General features: G+C 37.9%; 2 protein-coding genes across 2 annotated transcripts; one reads left to right on the top strand and one right to left on the bottom strand.

Moving 5' to 3' along the window:
* Window positions 1–1711: 1711 nt before the first annotated feature.
* On the top strand, window positions 1712–7956 carry dmac2l (distal membrane arm assembly component 2 like). Its single transcript, XM_060872737.1, has 5 exons — window positions 1712–1833; window positions 3381–3500; window positions 4647–4855; window positions 7375–7546; window positions 7657–7956. Exons 2-5 carry the CDS (start codon window positions 3391–3393, stop codon window positions 7769–7771), a joined length of 606 nt encoding a protein of 201 aa, XP_060728720.1. The 5' UTR covers window positions 1712–1833; window positions 3381–3390; the 3' UTR covers window positions 7772–7956.
* A 1801-nt stretch (window positions 7957–9757) lies between these two features.
* On the bottom strand, window positions 9758–21516 carry cdkl1 (cyclin dependent kinase like 1 (CDC2 related kinase)). Its single transcript, XM_060872732.1, has 10 exons — window positions 21367–21516; window positions 20662–20893; window positions 17798–17919; window positions 15014–15086; window positions 13040–13130; window positions 12665–12865; window positions 12179–12261; window positions 11613–11669; window positions 11065–11223; window positions 9758–10704 (listed from the first exon to the last, which is right to left on the bottom strand). The coding sequence occupies exons 2-10, from the start codon at window positions 20827–20829 to the stop codon at window positions 10603–10605; spliced, it is 1056 nt and encodes a 351-aa protein (XP_060728715.1). The 5' UTR covers window positions 20830–20893; window positions 21367–21516; the 3' UTR covers window positions 9758–10602.
* Window positions 21517–21661: the final 145 nt, after the last annotated feature.

The raw sequence follows: 21661 nt of genomic DNA, 5'->3' as shown, positions 1-21661 counted from the left end.
CTCTTCACTCTGCGCTGTAACTCCTTGTATTCCTGTCTATTCTCTTCAGTCCTGTCCATATCCCACTTCTTCTTGGCTAATCTCTTCCTCTGTATACTATACTGAACTTCCTCATTCCACCACCAAGTCTCCTTATCGTCTTTCCTCCTTCCAGATGACACACCCAGCACCTTTCTCCCTGTCTCCCTGATCACTTCTGCTGTAGTTTCCCAGTCATCTGGCAGCACTACCTGACCACCCAGAGCCTGTCTCAACTTCTGTCTAAATTCCTCACAACATTCCTCCTTTTTCAGCTTCCACCACTTAGTTTTCTTCTCTATCTTTGACCTCTTCCTCTTACAGACCATCAGAGTCATCCTACACACCACCATCCTATGCTGTCTGGCTACACTCTCTCCCACTACCACTTTACAGTCACTAATCTCTTTCAGATTGCCTCTTCTACAAAGGATGTAGTCTACCTGTGTTCTCCTACCTCCACTCTTGTAAGTCACTCTATGTTCCTCCCTCTTCTGAAAATACGTGTTAACCACAGCCATGTCCATCCTCTTAGCAAAGTCTACTACCATCTGTCCTTCAAGGTTCCTTTCCTTAACTCCAAACTTGCCCATCACCTCCTCATCACCTGTGTTCCCCTCACCAACATGTCCATTAAAATCCGCTCCTATCACCACTCTCTCACCCCAGGGAATACTCTCAATCACCTCATCGAATTCACACCAGAATCTCTCTTTCTCCTCTAACTCACAACCTACCTGTGGGGCATAACCACTAACAACATTCAACATCACCCCTTCAATCTCTAACTTCAGACTCATCACCCTGTCTGACACTCTCTTCACCTCCAGAACATTCCTCACAAACTCCTCCTTCAGGACCACACCTACCCCATTTCTCTTACTATCCACACCATAATAAAACAGCTTGAATCCTGCTCCTATACTACGAGCCTTGCTACCCTTCCACTTGGTCTCCTGTACACACAGTATATCCACCTTCCTTCTCTCCATCATATCAGCCAGCTCTCTACCTTTCCCTGTCATAGTACCAACATTCAGAGTCCCTATTCTCAGTCCTACACTCTTACCTTCCCTCTTCTCTCTCTGTCTGTGCACTCTCCTCCCTCCTCTACTCCTTCGACCAACAGTAGCCCAATTTCCACCGGCGCCCTGTAGGTCAACGGCGCCGATGGCGGTCGTTGTTAACCCGGGCCTCGACCGATCCGGTATGAAATTCTTACTGACAACTCGCATGGTTAGATTTGGCAATGTTTTATGCCGGATGCCCTTCCTGACGCAACCCTCTCTATTTATCCGGGCTTGGGACCGGCACAGAAGTCACTGGACTGTGACCCCCCATGGCTAGATTATATGCCATAATATCAATATTATTATAATTCATTATTAATTCATGGATGCCCCTCCTTAAGAAACTCTCCCAGCTTGGGACTGGCACTGAGAGTTAAATTAATTCATCTTATTCAATTATTAATAGTTGATGATCATGCATTAACAATTCCACAGCTTCAGGATCACATTCTTTTTTTTTTGTTTGTTTGTGCTTGCTGATTTTATTTTTTTAAACAGCATATTGAGTTGTTTTAATCATGAACCAACAGTTTAAAAGGTGTGTGATGCATCTATAGCTGAGTAGACGCTTTGGTTTGTGTACTAAGAAGCAATGGAGAGTTGCACCTCTATCTATTCATAATGTGCTTTGGCTTAACGTGAACGGACCAATGGGAGGGCATGGCGTGCTTCGTCAGGCTGACGTGAGGTGAAAGGTCATAAAATGGCGCATGGCGGAGGTAAAATGTAAACAACGCTGGTAAAGGTGAACTGTCTGACTTTATTTTTACTTTAGGTCTTGAATTTGTCTTTTATACCAGTCACTGCATAAAATAAATGGTAAATGTAACAGGTTTTTTGAACACTTTGTTGTTGTTTATAGTCGGATATGGATTCGTTATATTCGAAAATGTGCTAAATACAACTCGTGTGAGGGAAATAAACTCGTTTTACTTAGTACAGTAATTGTTCTTGGTATACGAAAGTTTATTCTACTAACCATAATAATAATAATCTGTGTCCAACATACAGACTGATGTTTCTGACCACATCTCCGATCAGCAGCAACATTAGGACCTCTGACCATATAGTGTTACCATGGGAACGTTCAGGGATGGGATAGATTAAACAGCAAGTAAAGTAAGATCTCGAATTTGATGTGTTAGAAGCAGTAAAATAGGCTAATTTAAGGGTTAGAGCGACTTGAACCAGGACCAAATTGTGAAGGCTAGACGACTGCGTCAGCAGGTCTTGTGGGTGATCTCGGTGTTTAGATATCATTACATCAGAATCAGGTTTATTGGCCAAGTGTGTTGACACACACAAGTAATTTGGTTCCAGCTGTTTGTGACTCTCAAAAGTACAGACATAAATAACACTATACTATACAAACTATACAAGACAATGCAGACGATGAGATACAATATAGACAGAATGAGTATTAAATATGAATATAGAATATGACTGATCAGTAATGTACATATAAAGTGTGGGAGTGCAAATAACAATATTGTGTAATATTATGCTTTTTGTACAATATATAGCAGCAATGGTGTGTGTAATATATACAGATGATTTGATGACTGAGTTGTGATAATGCAGTACTTATAGATATGAAGTAGTGAATATAATTATGGTGAGTTGTTGATCAGGGTGATTGCCTGGGGAAAGAATCTGTTCCTGTGTCTGGCAGTTTTAGTAAGCAAAGTTCTGTAGTGCCTGCCAGAAGGGAGGAGCTGAAAGAGGTTGTGTCCAGGGTGCGAAGGGTCAGTGGTGATTTTTCCTGCCCAGTTTCTGGTTCTTGTGTCGTACAAGTCCTGGGAAGTGGGCAGTGGGGCACCAATTATTTTTTCCGCTGTTTTTACTGTGCATACCAAAAGTGTCAAGGAACGACACTGTCGCCTGGGTCAGAGTCACCCAGGGATCATCCATGTGCAAGATAGGATTATGTGCAAGATAGAGTGCAAGGCAGATAGGATTAAAGCTCATCAGTGTTTATCATTTAAATTCATGTCTAGGCTATGATTAAAAAAAACAGTATACAGTCCCAAGAACTCCTTGATTTTACATGGGTTAAACGAGATTTATTTTTACACTTTTGCTGTGCTGTATTATCAAATCAGACCTACATCCTTTTGAGCACTAGAGGGCACTAATGGACTGATGGGAAAATGAACCGTTTTAAATACAGCTGACACACGCTTTATAAAGTTTCTTCTCGCCATTAACATTGTAAATTAGTTTTGATAGTGACCTTTGACCGGTTTCTTTAAAGACTGACTCAGAAGTATTTGTGTGGTTTATGTTTTTCAGAATTGGAGTTATGAACGTCTTGATTGGTTCAGCGCGGTGTTTTTTATACACACACTCCCGGTGTGCATCCCCAGGGGGCAGCAGAGCGTTCTGGGGCTGGCTGAACGCCGTCTTTAACAAGTAATAATGTATCATAGACACAAAACCATTCACAGCTGCTGCTAGCTGCTGTACCTCCACCTCCATGAGTCACATTAAGCGAGTTTTCTGGCATTAATATCCAAGTTCTACTATTACAACAATTATTACCCAAATTATTCAATTAATTATTGAGTGCTTAAAGCTTTTAGCATATTCTGGGGCTGAAGACAAAAATATGTAGCTCTATAAATGTCATCTGAATAAAAACTGGGAACTAATCTCAAATGTGTATCACATTCATATTTTATATGAATATAAACATACAATTTTTTTATTGTCTGAGTCATAAAAATAGTATAATAATAGTTTTATAGATTAAACTTCCTTCACTTTGGTTTTGTTTATTTATTGCACTTTCATATACTATAGTGTGCAACAAATAAACAAAACCAAACAAAGTGAGAAGATTTACTGTATGCAAAATACCTAACCAACACAGTAAATGTAAATAAAATTTGTATTCCAGTCAGGAAGATGTTTTCTCATTCATCCAAGTGGCTTCGTTAAATCTACAGAATGAAGGCAAAAGCCTTGGGGTTTAAAACTGTGAACGATTCACACCCATGACCATGGGGATGGAAAGTGTGTCGTAACACACTGCACTTAGGCAGAAAGCACAGTCACCTCTCACTGTTATATTGTAGCACATTAAAACTGCCACAGAAAACATTTGTGTAATCTTATATTTTATAGTCCGTTTCATGAAATGGGTTAAGTTTACAAAATAATCTAATAACTACAAAAATTGGGATTTGACCAAAGCAGCAAGCACAACAATTGAATTATATTTTTTTTTGCACTTTCTCTTCATACATCTAAGCCAAAAATGTGTTGTGTTGTGCTGTATTCAGGATCTATGAATCTATTCAGGATATATATACATTGTATGTATGTATGTATGTATGTATGTATGTATATACATATACTGTACTGTATATGATACGGGTGTCACAAATGGTGTCAGGTGCAAGGTGGACCAGTAGTGCATTTTTATTTACCGTTTTACCGTTTGATTGAAAAATTGAGTTTGAGTTTAATTGGCCTAGAGAAGGAAGTTAATTTGTTCATAAAAATCTTTCTTTCATCCCAAAGTGTTATATAGTTTAAATGTGTGTTTTGTTCCAGGGTTGATTATGAGCGGATTAAGGCAGTTGGTCCAGACCGTGCAGCCGCAGAATGGCTCCTAAGGTGTGGAGCCAAAGTTCGTTTTTGTGGTTTTGATCGCTGGCAGCATGATTACAATGGGCTCCCGACTGGGCCGCTGGGACGATATCAAATCCAGGCCATCGATGCCACAGAATCGTGCATCATGTACCGGGGATTTGATTACCTGGGTGAGTGACACCTTCACACAATAACTGATAAGATACTGTGTATGATCCTGATACAGTATCCCTGCTGTATTGTTTTCCTAAGCTTCTTTCTTCTCTTCACTAATTTTACCATGCAAGGTGTAATCCTTCAAATCCATCTGTGCAAATCCCAAGGTTATTGTCATAAACAGCAATTACATGCAAGGTTTTGATTGTTAGCACGTCAGTATTTAGTACACACTGAGTTTACAGCTGCTAAAGACTTTTTTTAGCAACAGCATTAGCAATGTAACAACTGTAACAATGTGGCATTAAAACACTGGAACAACATCTAGAAGTTTGTGACGTCAGTTGTCTTGTGAATCTCTCACCTGCTTTTTAACTGTATATCACAAGTACGCACACATTCAAGGAGAATTCTATACTGTATCCCAACCAGTGTTGTATAAAGTACTAGAAAGCAAAACCTGAGTAAAAATACAAGTATCATACTAGAAAAAGACTTTGGTAGACGTGAAAGTTACCATTTAGAATATTACTCAAGTAAAAGTCTTAAAGTATCTGATATATACTATACTTAAGTATCAAAAGTCATTTTCTGATATTTATGTACTTAAGCATTTGAAGTAAAAGTAAAAAGAACTTTGTGAACTTTATTATGGCTTTCTTATAGTAAAGCATAAAGCATATTCAGGGTTCCCATATCTTCTTAATCTCACTCATCAAATCAAAATCACAGTCTTTTCCAGGACTTTTCAGGCACAATTCTCTTAAGTTCAAAGAACAAACAGCATATTTTTAGAGCTGACATAAAAAAAAAAACAGAAAGGCATAACAGTCACTTCATCCGGTAGGAAGAATCTTTCATTCCAATGTACAGAAACATTTCTTGCAAATACGGCTACGGGTGTATAACATTATTTTCTTCACCACTATCATCAGGGTTTTCGTCAACGATAACGGGAGGTCCTCCAGGAGGTGCTTCCATGGCGGTTTTAGTCGTGCTTAATCCTCTTTTGGCAGCAGTACGCTGAAATAGAGCGTGCAGTGCGTAATGCAATCTAGGAGAGTGATTCGCCAAACCTCCCTTATTGCAGTCACACACATTTCTTCTGATTTTATTTTGTAGTAACGAGTAACGAAGATGCTTAGTGGAAATATAGCGGAGTAAAAGTATACATTTTATCTAGGAAATGTAGTGGAGTAAAAGTGAAAGTTGACATAAATTTAAATAGCGAAGTAAAGTACAGATACGTGAAATTTCTACTTAAGTACAGTAACGCTACATTACAAAACTGATCCCAACCTACGTACAACACGCTAAATACAAAGACACAACCATCAGTGGTGTCCTAATCAGACTTTCTGCTCAGGAATATACTGTATAGTTTGCATCCGACGTGTGAAATGCTCACAACATATAATTACCTCCTGTCATCTCCTGCGTTAGGATAATAAATCCTTCCCACACATCAGCATTGCTGTTACTACAGTAAATGAGTACACTTGAAGCTACACACACATTATTTGTATTTCTGACTGGATTATTTGCGGCAGTTAATGGCTCGACTTCACCACCATCTTCCTGTGCGAGGAGCTCGGTTTATATTCCACACATACTGGAGCATCTCATTTGTAAACATGTTGCACTGCAGAAGTTTCTTGGCATTGAGGACTTTATGTTCTTTTAATGTGAAAAATATGAGAAAAATTAATGGGAGGTGAACGTGACAACTGAAGACTGAATAGGCCTGTGTTTTTCCAGAATTCACCTGCCAGGTTTGGGTGAGTCTGTGTCCACTGTTCTTGGCTGAATGGAGTGAACCTCAGTGCACCTTTCCCTTTTGTGGCCCGTCGTTCTCCATGTTTGGTGTGGTTTGTAATCTGAGATGCTTTTCTATTCACTGTGCTTATAAAAGTTTTTAAAACATATTCTTCCTGTGCTTGAATCAATCTCACCATTCTCATTTGATCTCTCTCTCTTACACACACACACACACACACACACACACACACACACACACACACACAGGATATTTGTGTGATATATATTTGTGATATTTTACCACTGGATATTTTTTTCACTATGTTCTGTGTAAACACCAACAACCAGCCCAGAGTCAAAGTCACTGAATCACACTGAACCGTCACCCATATTGGTTATGGTAAACTAGAACTTAATTGGTGTACAGAAGAGTTGTTTGTATTGCTGGAACTAATTATCAGGTTGTTCTGTCATGTTGTTGTATAACCTTTTTTTAAACTTTGCATTGTAATGAGCAGTGTAAGGAAATGATTTCCATGTTTCATAGTATAGTCATGTATGACAGCAAAAGAAGTAACACACATGCCTGCTTCATGTGGACATCATTTTATTTTACGGAAAAAAAGTACCATGTAGAAATCCCTACACACCCTTGTTTTCAGCTCTAAAGGGACTATCGTGAGGCTACTACGGATTACCAGCTCCTGACTCTCTTTACCCCTTACACTGCGACTCGTATAGTCAATAAATCTCTCTCTCCTATGTGTGTGCGTAGATGGTCTGGAGCATGTAGAGGAGATAAAGCTGCAGAAGTGTATATATATAGAGGATGCATGTCTGGAGCGAATGAGTAAGACAGAGAAGCTGCAGAACAGTATGAGGTCCATGGAGATCATCTCCTGTGGCAATGTGACAGATAGAGGCTTAATCGCTCTTCATCACCTGAGGTAGGTGGAAACCACAGAGCTGTTTCATTCTCGAATTATTAAAATGTCTCAGGTCTGATTGTCAGGTGCTTTGTGTATGTGTGTGTATGTGTGTGTGTTTCACTTCTCAGGAATTTGGAGTACTTGTTCCTTAGTGACCTGCCAGGTGTGAGAGAGAAACAGAAAACAACAAACACACTGCAAACCGCTCTACCCAATCTCAACATAGAACTAGACCTGGCTTAACCAGGCCTAACTTACTTTTTAGCTGAGATTGACAAGTCAGAGATTTGAGGTTGGATGCATTGTCGGTTACAGAAACACTGATCGTTTAAACTTTGTGTTCTTGAGGAACTGTTGTGTGATGTGTAAAGTGTTAAAAAAGCAGCATTTATATTAAATATGTACTGCTGTTTAAATCTGTATGAAAATTCTTGTGTTGATTAATTTTTCTTTGCATTTATTTGCATGTATACTTTCACTTATCAGTCAGTTTTATTTAGAGAAATCTGTATATAGATTTGGTGTTAGATCTTTAATGAGCAAGTCAGAGGTGACAATGGTAAGATTAATCTCCCTAAGACGACATGAGGAAGAAACCTGGAAAGGAACCAGACTGTGATTATGAGTCATTACTCTAGCATTTAGTCACACAGTACTGGGTTTGTTGAAAGGATCCTCAGCATGAGCGAGGATCAGGAACATAAAGCGATAAAAACAAGAACTAGAATGAGAACAGAGAATACTACACACAAACATCCAGACATTAAGCAGAACCAGGAAACCCATGAGCACATAATCATAACAACAGATCCTTGACAATCAGGTGCTTAAACAGAGGAACTTGTATGTTGTTTGCTAAATCAGGCTGAAACGAGAAACAGGTGAACATGTGACCTGCTGAGGCTGATGGGAAGTGTAGTTCAGCACCCCTGAGGATCCATCTGTACACAAAATCATTTTAGTTGGAAGTTTTAAGACTAAATCAAAGTTATACACACAGAGTAATGAATAGGATTTGAGCATACTGTTTTCAATAAGTGCAATCACTAGACTAACTAATAGTAGTGTTTATTGTTGGAGAAGTAATTGATGTGGCATTGTCCGGATTCAAACTTCAACATGAACACATTCCTTCTTTAGTGTAGCGCCACCTGGAGTCTAATGAACCTTATAAATTTAATTAAATTAAATATGAAATTAGGGTAGGGGGGGCACGGTGGCTTAGTGGTTAGCACGTTCGCCTCACACCTCCAGGGTTGGGGGTTCGATTCCCGCCTCCGCCTTGTGTGTGTGGAGTTTGCATGTTCTCCCCGTGCCTCGGGGGTTTCCTCCGGGTACTCCGGTTTCCTCCCCGGTCAAATACATACAAATAAATAGGTTGATTGGCATCTCTGGAAAATTGTCCGTAGTGTGTGAGTGCGTGAGTGAATGAGAGAGTGTGTGTGTCCTGCGATGGGTTGGCACTCCGTCCAGGGTGAATCCTGCCTTGATGCCCAATGACACCTGAGATAGGCACAGGCTCCCCGTGACCCGAGGTAGTTCGGATAAGCGGTAGAAGATGAATGAAATATGAAATTAGAAAAAGAAAAGAAATTGGATCCATTTTCATGGAAATATCTGCAAGATTCTGAAAAAGGTTTCAGGCTTTAACGTTATTAAGACACTGAGAAGGTGTATTGTAGTGTGTCTCTTTGCTTTACTTTATCTCAGCCAATTTCAATAATTCTCTCTAGTAGCCTCAATAGTCATGCTTTTATTTTACAACTGCATGTAACCTCTTTTGTAACCTCTGAGGAGCTTTTGCATGATCCGAGTTGGAATATTTCCCAGATGTGCATTCTCCAGATGTCGTGCATAACATTTTCCAGATCAGTTCTTGAGACTGAATTGGATTTATTTATATTGAATTTGTGATTTTGACTTGGTGTGAGTGCATGAGTGAATGAGAGTGTGTGTGTGCCCGGCGATGGGTTGGCACTCCATCCAGGGTGTATCCTGCCTTGATGCCCGATGACGCCTGAGATAGGCACAGGCTCCCCGTGACCCGAGGTAGTTCAGATAAGCGGTAGAAGATGAATGAATGAATGAATGAATGATTTTGACTTGTGTTTTGCATTGTGTCACACATCATTTTGTTGAATTATAATGGGGTGCTTGTTCTGATACTATAAAGGTCACTTGAAAATGCTCTGTAAAAGTCAGCGAGCAGTAACGACACAAACAGACACATTTCATTGCTGAAAGCTCTTTATTAAATCACATAAAAAAAGAGCAAAAAATTCGTGTTCCCATATTTCCTCCCCTGTTGAGTCTGTCTTATTGGAAAACCAGCATAGGTAAATGTCTTTAGAGGGAAAGAGAGTGTGTTGAAGTGAAGAAGGTGAGTGAGGACTGGGGAGTGGGCTTGTGTCTTTAGCAGTTTGGCATTGGGTGCAAGTCAATGGCCAAAAGATCATTAGCACCACTTGTCAAGGCAACAATAATGTTGTTAAATGTTTTAAATGTTTAATAAAAGCCATCACAAGTTATACATTCTTTTTTTTAAATCATGTAATTCATAAATGCAGTTCACTTCAAAATCAACACGTAGGACATGGAGCTAGAATAATAATATTAGTAGACGGAATGATTTTATTTATTCCTCTGTCTGTCACAGGACGTTAGCTGGTCTGAGATAAACAATACAGAGACAGAATACCAAAGAAATCCACAATCATAAAGGAATTGTTTGATTTCTGCACTTGGTTTTATGCTAAATAACTATAGCTCTGTTATCCTCTGACTAAACAATGGTCGTCATTAGTGTTACTGCGTATATGAGACAGTCAGTCTGTTCTCTCTGTGTCACGTCACGCAGCACTTTGGCAATCAGAAAGGCAGTGTCACACTCACATCAGTGTGTGTATATGCAGAGCAGGGCTCTTTGTCAATCACACACAGTACAGAAGTCTCAGTGGCTTCTGTTCCTGAGCAAGACGCAAGGTACTGTAGGTGAGTACATGTGAAAGCGAAATAGAAAAATAAAGTGTTTGAATGTGTGTTGGGGCAGATTCATGGTGTTCCAGCATGAAGAACTAGATGTTGGGGAAATGGTAGTTGAATTTACGCATGTTGTTGTAATATTTCCTGTTGTCCACCGCTGGGAAGATACTGCTGCCGGTCAGCTGGGGTAGATACTGTACACAGTCAGAGAGAGAAAGTTCTCGGTCATGTTTTATTGATTTATTTCTGACTTATTAGAACCTTCTTTTTTTTATATTTTCAAGCCACACAACTCATCCTAGGTACATCCTGTTAACATATAGTATTATTTAATCTTAACATTTCTTCTTTTAACTTGAATTTATCTGCAGTTGACAATATTTATACTTGCATAAATTAAACCTATTTTTTTCAATTCTATAATAAAAGTTGAGTGTAATAATAAATGAATTAGCTGTACTCCAGATATACTATACTTAGTGTATCAAATGGGATTCCATTGACAGTTTGATATTTCAGGGTCCAAAATATTGTTTAATGGCATAATAACTCACCCCAGGGGGGAGGTGTTTACGAGGTTGACGTGCTCGTCTTTTCGCTCTGTCATGTTCTCGCGTCACACTTTCTGTCTCCTCCCGCTGACTGTCAAAATATGGATGCTCCAGCAGCTGCTCACAGGTTAACCTCTCTGCAGGATCCATACACAGACAACCCTGTGAGTGAGAGTGAGAGTGAGAGTGAGAGTGAGAGTGAGAGAGAGAGAGAGAGAGAGAGAGAGAGAGAGAGAGAGAGAGAGAGAGAGAGAGAGAGAGAGAGAGAGAGAGAGAGAGAGAGAGAGAGAGAGAGAGAGAGTTCTAAATTAAACCCTGAGATTTGTCTTTCTGTGGCAACTTCCATCAAAGCTGTCGTTATAGAATATTAATCTCTTATTAACACCTAATCTTAACATCTTCAGATTCAGATTCAAGAATTCAACAGTGCTGTAGTATAATCTGTCACAACTGCTCTTGGTAAACTTCTTAAACACAAAAAAAAAAAACAGATTGAACTGAGATTTGGCAATAATAATTATTATTCTGCGTTGGTTTACATCACAACTCACCTTCATTAGACTTAAAGCCTGGAAAGAGATGTTAGGATACTTTTGCTCCAGAGGCTCCTACACACACAAACAAACACACACACACACACACACACACAAAGATACAGAAGGTGATATAACCCTGAGTAATCACTTCTCACTGATCATACACAACACTGTGCAGTCACAGTGCTTCACGTTACGTAACTGTGTGTTGTCACAGGATGGAAATGTATATGAGTTGTTTATCGCTATAACGACTCTATAAATAGTCTCTCTCCAATCATTGGGAACTCTTCACCCGTGACTAAGGACATAACACTGATTAAATGAGGATAAATTTATCCCAGAGGAGAGTGTGTTGTTTTCCACAACTCACCATATTTAGCTCAGTGCAACAAGCTGTGGTGCCTGTGACAGGATAGCGGTGTACTGTTTATACCAGCTCAGTCAGGTAAAGAGTGTGTGAGCACAGCACCGAGCAGTATATAGTGAAGACTGAACAATAGTCAGTGAGAGTAATACTGATCGCACAGCACCTGCAGGTTCCTCATGTGACCAGATTAAGGCAGCTCTTATACACCCACCATTTCTTGTGGTTCAGGAACACACACGCCGCTGAAGAACTGGTTACTGCTGAACACCTGCTGGTGTCTGGGGATCAAATCACCTACAAACACAATGCAATCACCAACACATTCAGAATGGGAAAAGTATACCAAGCGATCATGTGTACACAAACTCAAAGACACAAGCAGGTTAATTACCAGGCAATTCATGCATTTTATTCCAGAATAATCTCAAAAATGCATTTGAATTGAAATTGAGATGAATGAAATGTCAATCAGCAGAACAGAAATAAAATGTTATTTTAGAATCTTCTTTCAATTCTTTTTGTATCATCAAGTCTACATAAAAGTGTTGTTTTGTTGAAACATTATTATATTTCTCTAATCTAATAATCTTAATATTCAGATTAAGATTATTAGATTTAGATTAAATACTGCTGTTATACTATGTGACAAACTCCTGTAGTGTTTGATGTACACAATTTGTAGTGTTGGATGTGTTACCTAATGTTTTCCTGATGAGATAAAGTTGATCTACATCAGATTTTCCTGGCCACAGAGGAGCACCAGAGAGCAGCTCAGCGAACACACAGCCCACTGCCCACACGTCAACCGGAGGACCGTACTGAGTGTCTCCTACCAGTAGCTCCGGAGCCCGATACCACCGAGTGGCCACGTAGTCAGTGTAATAATCACATGGCCCCGCTACACACACACACACACAATAAAACAGACAAGAAGAAGACTGTTAGAGAACTTCACTGTGGTTACCTAGTTTATTAATGTGATCTTTGCGTGTGTGTGTGCGTGTGTGTGTGTGTGTGTGTGTGTGTGTGTGTGTGTGTGTGTGTGTGTGTTAGCATGCATGTTTGTACATACTGAGGATCCTGGCAAATCCAAAGTCACAGAGCTTTATGACCTGGTGTTTGGTGATGAGTATATTCTCTGGCTTCACATCTCTGTGGATACACTAAACACACCCACCCACGCATGCACACACACACACGGGTGTTAAATGAAAATTAACTATAGGTTGTGCGATCGGACACAAACACGTGCACACCTGCGTACACATTGTATCTGGCACGTATGTACATAGAGACCTGTGTAGTACCTGGATTTATTTGGGGTGTGTGTATATGAGTGTGTCACAATTTAAGATCTTGGTAAGGACAAAATGCCAAGAATAAAAAACATTTCCAGCATTAGAGGGATTTTTAAACTAAATTTACAGTTTTTATTAAAACTTTTTTAAAGGGCAAAACTTTTCTTCTTAGTTACTGAGGTTAATATTACTATAAATAAATATTATGGATTTTCTGGGATTGTATTTTTTGTTTGTTTGTTTCTCCTCATTATTTAATGCATAAATCCACGTTTCAGAATATTTGTGTGTTTATTTACTTGTGTCACTAAGTCAGTGTCAGTAGCTGTACTGAGAAATAAATCTCTACACTTTTGAAGTGTATTTTGAAAAATCATGAAATCATATATTTCACTAGCTAGTGACCTGGATTAAGAAAGTAAAGTCTCTGTTCTAAAGCTCACAGTACAGATGACTGGTCTGATTTCCAGTGTAGTTTCTGAAGGATACCTTACATTAACTGTACTGGCAACGCTGCTCTCTTATCCCCTTTACAATATATGAATTTGTCTATTTATAGAATGACAAACTAGTGTACTTTATTTTGTTTCTAATTTTTTTTTACATGTTTATACCTTTACTTATATATTATATTATGTGTCAAAAGCTACACAAATCTACATGCCCAAAATATATAAATATATGAAGACCTGACCATCCTACCCAGCCTGCATTGTTGTTGTTCTACAAACATTTACCACATTATTGAATGCACACAATTGTATATGTTGTCTATGTATGCTGTAAAATTACAATCTCCCTTCACTGGAACTAAGGGGCCTAAGCATGTTACAGTAAAACAATGGCACTCTGTCCAAAGCGAGTTCTATTAAAACACGGCTTGCCAAAATTCATGTAGAACGACTCAAAGGGCCTTCACCTATTCCTGAACTCAATCCTATTAAACACCTTTAGAATGAACTGGGACACGGACACACCAGACCTCCTCACCTGACATCGGTCTGAACTCACTAATGCTCTTTTGGCTGAATGAACAAATCCCCACGGCCACACTCCAAAACCTAGTGGAAAGCTTTCCCAGAAGATATGAATGGATAAGGGAGGGAATGGATAAGGGTTTATTAAAACAGCAAAGGGAGGCAAAATCAAGAATGAGGAGTCCTACAAGCACATTTGGGAGTGATGTTGAGATGTCCACAAACTTTTGACCATATAATATTTGGATGATGATGAGATATGTCAGACAACTAATCTAAAACCATTTATCCACTTTTCACTCTCTAATTCACCATCACTGTTCAGATTAACATCTGCAACCTGAAGCCTAACCTTGCACAACCTATACTGCTCCCTCTCAGTTTCTGCAGACACACACACACGCACACGCACACACACACACACCTCTTGCTATCCTTGTGAGAATATTTTTGCTTACACTAAAATAAAATCTACTCTGAATTTAATCTCAGAAACTAATTCAATTCAATTAAAATTTATTTGTATAGTGCTTTTAACAATGGGCATTGTCTCAAAGCAGCTTTACAGAACATAAGAAACATAATACAACAAATAATATTATACAAATATTAATATAATACACAAATTAATATTAGGCTTTTTCCTAAAAAAAGGAAAAACTTTTTTTTAGTTTGTTAGTAAATGAAATAAATCAACTCTGATGTTTTTTTTGCACACGTTACTACACAGAAAGAAAAACAGACTATATGACAAAATATGTCCATTCTTACATTTTGTTTGTGGCAGAAGTTAACAGCTTGTAGCGTTTGCCAGGTTATGCTTTTAACCAGAGGCTCTGGAACTCTGTAGAGGAAAAAAATCCACTGACTAACCAGCAGTATACAGCACATTCATACACATACTGCGCTCATAAGATCGATTCTTATTCAGAGAAAACCATTAAAAGCTTTAGAACTATAGAAATAGAAGTGATCTTCCTGTGTCTCACATCTCTATGGCACCATTTCTTTATTCTGTGTCAGTGCTCTGGCACAAAAGTGCTAGTAGAGAGACAGAATGTAAATGCTCTACAGCACTACTGACAGATTAATTCAATTCAATTCAGTTCAATTCAAATTTATTTGTGTAGCGCTTTTTACAATTGACATTGTCTCAAAGCATTACAGAACATAAACATAGAACAAAAGATTAATATAATGAATAATATAAAGATTAATATAATACCAAATTCAACATTAATATTAGATATATTTAAATGTGTTTGTATTTATCCCCAATGAGCAAGTCTGAGGTGACTCAGGAGACTGTGGTGAGGAAAAACTCCCTTGAATGCAAAAGGAGGGAACCTTGGGAGGAACCAGACTCAAAGGGGAACCTCATCCTCATATGGGCAACAGATTATATATGTTTTGTTGATTCAGGTTGCCTCCCCTCAGCTTTACCTCTCTTATCTCTTAGAGGACTTTTATTACCTTTATCCAGTCTGTACAAATCATACCTAACATGTCGAGTTAAATGATCATTGTAAGCATTTTGTAGGTATTTCTGTGCATGCTCAGGTGTGTGCATGAAAGTTTTTCATTTCAGTTGAGCAATGATTCAGACTATAAAAAGATTAATAGGCTGTGTGTAAAAGTAGCTATTATCACTTCTCCCTCTCCCATGTGTCTTACAGCCTTGTAGTGAATAGCCCTGTGTTCATTTTTGACAAACAATACATATGCTATAAGTTAATAACCATTGCAAAGGAAGCTTCAAGATATCATTATAAATCTGCCCTCATGGAATATTGCTGAATATGTCATGTGCTATAATGTGTTAATTAATTCTGTTTAAATAATTATAATAATAATAATAATAATAATAATAATAATAATAATAATAATAATAATCTATAATTATTATTATTGTTGTTGTTGTTGCTGTTATTACTCTACATCATTATTATTATTATTATTATTATTATTATTATTATTTCTGTTATTACATAATAATAATACTAATAATAATAATAATAATAATCTATAATTATTATTATTGTTGTTGTTGTTGCTGTTATTACTCTACATTATTATTATTATTATTATTATAATTATTATTATTATTATTATTATTATTATTATTATTTCTGTTATTACATAATAATAATAATAATAATAATAATAATAATAATAATAATAATAATAATAATAATAATAATAATAATAAATGGAATAGATTAGAAAAAACAAAGCAATTTTTTGCAATCCTGTGTTGTGTTGCCCCAGATTTCTATTTTTGCCTGACAGGAGTGGGACCTGATGTGGGCTTAAGCTGTTGGGGCCCATCCACCACAAGGTTCAACTAGTTCTGCTAAGCTTTTCTGCTCATTGTGGTTGTTTAATTGATCTCAATTACGTGACCTCTTCTCATCAACAAGGCATTTCCACCAGCAGATCTGCTGCACTCTGGATATGTTTTGTTTTTCTCTCTATTCTTTGAAAACACCAGAGACTGTTGGGTGTGAAAATCTCAGGAGATCATCAGCTTCTGACATAATCAAACCATTCGGTCTGGCACCAACAACAAGCTATTATATTATTTACTATTTAATAATTTTACTAAAAGGTATTCAATTGTGCTATCACATTAACCGTTTATTTACAGTATTAGATGATTGTTTTTTAAGTAATAATAATAATAACTTGTTTTTTATGCAAATGTGTTAAGCAAGATCTTGTTTTTTCAGTTTGATTTTCATGTTCCCTCTACTCTATTGCACTGTATTGTAGACATTATAGAGGGTGCACCAGGAAACTTGGATGCGGTTGTCCAGCAAAGCACTCTGGGTAATCATAGCTGTAAACATTCCACTACAAACATGTCTGGCCACCCCAGCAACACAGAAACAATATGGCTGTTTGAGTGACAAAGAGAAAGAGGCACACAAACAGTTTTAAAAGCAACTTGTGCGTCTGTGCATGAAGAAGTGAGAGTAATTGTACCCTCAGAAGCCAGTTTATGAGGTACACCTTCTTATTTACCTCTCCTTTAATCAGGTAAATGTACTATGTACATAGATGTACCCATCACAGTAATAGTTATAGTCAGATATGATTGGTTTATATTGAATCATTCTCATGCTCTGATGCTGACATTTTAGTGTCATTAAACACTATTTATACCCAAGGGCCACTTTATTAGACACCCACAGCATGTTTATTAAATCTGCCAGGTTTACAGTTAGAGACTATAACTTGTCTTTTTCCACTCAGTGCTTGTGTTTATCCACCACTATCCCTTCATCGGTATCAGATTCTAACCCCAGGAGGGCTAAATGTTTTATTTCTGGCACAATGGTATCAATCCAGCAGTGATAATGAGTTGTTGATACACCTGATACACTTCTACCAAAGAAGTCGATGTTACTGATGTAGCAAGACAACGATCCACTACTCACACAACATCTGATCATTGATGGTCTGTTTATATCTATAGTGATTAAATGACCAGTGAGTGTGGATACAAGGTGGTTGTATCTATTAAACCGGAGCATACATGTATAAGGAACTCACCCTCGAGGATATCTATCGAGCTCGTTGAGCACCGTATGATCGCAGTATTCAAACACTAGATGCAGTTTTCTCTTCCTCCTGAAGACCTCAATCAGGTTGACCAGGTTGCAGTGCTTCAGTTGCTGTAGAGATAGATACACACACACAAAAAACACTATTTTTACTGTGGGAAATTCTGTTAACTTTTGCAGGATTGTTTTCTATGTGTAAGTGACAGAGGGACAGAGACAAGCTGCTGCGTGTCTTATCTGCCAGGCATCGTAAAATTCACCAAGCACAGACACACAACATCTCCAGTGGCAACACTTCACCATCCAGAAACCTATTTAAAGCAGCCTGCGATTTACAATCCAGCCATTAAACAGTTAAACCAGTGTGCATGCACACACACACACACACACACATACAAACAGAGGCCCAACTAGCTCAAAATTAAAACCCATTCATTCTTGTATCTGACTTGTTCCAAATGATTCCATATAAACAGTACACTAGGTATTATGTACCTGTTGAGGCACATCAACTTAAAATTTCAATTTCAATTTAAAACGTATATTCTGAATTTATCCTGAATGTATATATTTCTGTAATGCTGTTTGCTATAATTGTTGAAAGAACTATACAAATAAAATTGAACAGAAAATATTGCACTGCATTTAAGGAATTTCTAAATTTTTCATTTTAATTAGCTACAAAAATGGAAAAATCCCCATTATATGGTTTCAACATGTCACCAAGAGAGCGAGTTTATCTATCTGTCATAAGAAAGAATAGTCGCTTGTATTTCATAGGATCATTTAATCAGCACTGCCTTTAATCAACACCAGAGATGGCACTGGTGAGGTACGGGCTTTATACATGGAACACAACACACCACAACACCACAAGCTAGCCTTTGATTTGGAAAAGTTTATAATCCTCCCAGATCACACAACAGCCACAGCTACACTGAGAGGTCATAAAATGCATAGCAAGAGAAGAGATTAATGATTGTAGGTCACTGAACCTCAGTAGTCCTATTCTAATGTTATATGGGGTACTCTTTGGGCACAAATGAAAAGCCTCTTGTTCATAGCCCTCCCCTCTTTCCTCCCCTCCCACACACTAACCAAAAACAGATCAGCACATGAGAGCATCTGTAAACCAGACAGACCTATTCTCTCTAGTCTCCATTCAGTTTCCACAACCACATACCCACAGAAAGTAACAACATTTACAAATTCTAAGACCCAAAACTAATTTTACTGTACACTTGATGTCCAATAATATACTGACACAAGATATTAGTATGTATAATGCTGAAGTGATTTTTTACTAAGACATGAATTCATGGTGCAAGCCTTTGTATATTTTAAGCAACAACATACTAACTGCTATCTTTAAGAGGCATCTTTAATATACAGATGCACAGAGAAAGATATTCCATCTGACTTTCAGTTAAAGCTACAGAAACTGGAGAATAAAGAACAACAAACCAAACCACATACTAGTTACCGTAACAGCATGCCAAAAATAGCTGTCAGCTAACAAATCCACTGGCAATTTCCAAAAGCCCATTGTGAGCTTAGTATTATTCCCCCAGAGAGAACCATATAATAATAAAATCATGGCTTGCTAGTGTTCTATACACTAAATAACAATGCGAACCAAATCACAGGCTCCGATTACAAAACAGCCCATTACCTGACTTCCCTGTATGCCCTGTGTCAAAACATGTCACAATAGTATCACAAGGCTTGCAACTATCATCAATAGTAATAGTGCCAAAAACGTTACTATGAAAGAATCTTACTATGACCAGTTCCAAGGAAGAACAAATTACCTACAGGACTTTCTGAGAAACAGCCCTTTAACTGATTTTGTTGGTGCCCCATATAACAAGCAATCAAGGTGTAATTGGAGACAATTATGGCCGAAAATTGTTTTTTCAGATTAAACAAAAAAGGGTGTCTAGATATTTAAATGTTACAGCGAAGGACATTTATTCAATAACCCAAAATCCATAATAATAATCCAAACTGACTGGACACTTAAACTAAATGAGTCTAATCCATACCTTAACTTACAAAATATAAATAATATAAAGTATATTATCAGATTATATCCAAATGCAGGTGTTAGCATTTAGCATTTGGGTTTTGCTTAATGTCCTTTGCTGTGCAATTTTAAGAACAGTAATCTCTGGCAGTCCCAAAAAATAAAAATGACGCTATTGTGCCAAACATTTGTATAATTGGATAACAATTTTGTACTAATTTTGGAATGAAGAAGTAGTTTGGGATTGTTTACTTCTCCAAAATAAAGATTCAATACTCTTCACTTTTATCAAGTATATTTCATACTAACATACTTGTGTATAGCTGTAAGAAAAAGAAAAAAAAACACTGAAGCACTTTTAATGATTTACTCTAAAACCTAATTAAAGATACACAACATGCAAATATATAAACAATCAACAGATGTACAAATGCTGGCACCCCAACAAGGAATTGTCCAGTTTGGTACCTGTATTTTTTAGCACCTTCTTAGTGTACAAAAAGTTTTAGAAAGTGTGATTTAAAGAACATTTTGATTAATAGAGAATTTTTTTTTAGATATTTTTTCTGGTACCACAAAGAACTAAAGAATTATTTCTGCATCCACATAATGTAAACATTTCGGGTATAAAAATTAAATGACAAAATAAAATGGTTAAAATAGCATTCAGGTTCCTTGAGAAGATTCAGGATTTTTTTTTTTGTCTGGCACGAGAATAACTCTATTTGGAAACGGTATATGTTTATATTTGTACACAGAGGATGCATTTTAACATTATGGCCTGTTTTATTGTTGTTGGGTTTTTTTTTTGTGTGTGTGTTTTTTACCTTGAGCATCCGGATCTCCCTGAGCGCAATTCTTTTAATAACCGGGTCATCCTCCGACTCCACAAACTTTTTAATGGCGACGATCTGCCCCGTGTCTTTATTTCTACATTTGAACACGACTCCATACGAACCTTCTCCGATCTTTGCAATCTTCTCATACTTCTCCATGCTGTGAAGTCTAGCTGAATCCCAGAGCCTTCTGCTGCACCACCTCCCTCATGCACTGTTCAACCTGGATAAACATTAACCACACTCACTTACATGCATGGCTACGATTAGCTTGGAGTAAGACCCTGATTATTATTATTATTATTATTAATAAATCCCTGCCTATGCATTGTTGTTGTTGTTGTTGTTGTCACCTCTTAATGGAAAAACATCAGCCAAACATTACGCAATGTCTCTGCAAACGTGATTATGATCAGATCCTTCAGTTTCTAAGTGAAAAACCTGTTGTGTTTCAATAAAAACAGTTTTAACCTCGCAGTAGAATCTATTTGTCCCACATTTACAGAAACATCGAGCAGAACGCACTGCTGTTTTATCCAAGTTTCTGACCACTGGAGGATTGTACAGAGAGCCCGTGTCGCGCTATACATGTGTTAGAAGTCAACAAGTGACATCAATGATACACAATTAAGAGATTTAACACAAGAACCGTTTAAATAAATCCAGCGGGATAATAATAGTGTGATGGCCGCTTACCTTGCTGCGGCTTGTGCAGGTGTTGTTGCGCAAAGAGAAGTCAGCGCTCGTGCGTGCGTGCGTGCGTGCGTGTGTGTGTGTGGGAGTGTGTAGGGGTGTGTGAGGTTGACTGAAGGAGCTGGGCATTTACATGTGCCTCGGTCCCCATAGGAACAGCGTACAGGCTCCACCTTCTAACGGCAGAGTGAATGTGCAGACCAACACCACACAAACACCCAGCACAAACCACCCCGAGCATTTAAATCACATATTAACACACAAGAGCAGTGAGCAAATCTGAAACGGCAAAGAGAAG

This window comes from Tachysurus vachellii, chromosome 6, assembly GCF_030014155.1.
Source record: "Tachysurus vachellii isolate PV-2020 chromosome 6, HZAU_Pvac_v1, whole genome shotgun sequence".
Classification (NCBI taxonomy): Eukaryota; Metazoa; Chordata; class Actinopteri; order Siluriformes; family Bagridae; genus Tachysurus; species Tachysurus vachellii.
This window is presented reverse-complemented; position numbering and strand designations above follow the sequence as displayed.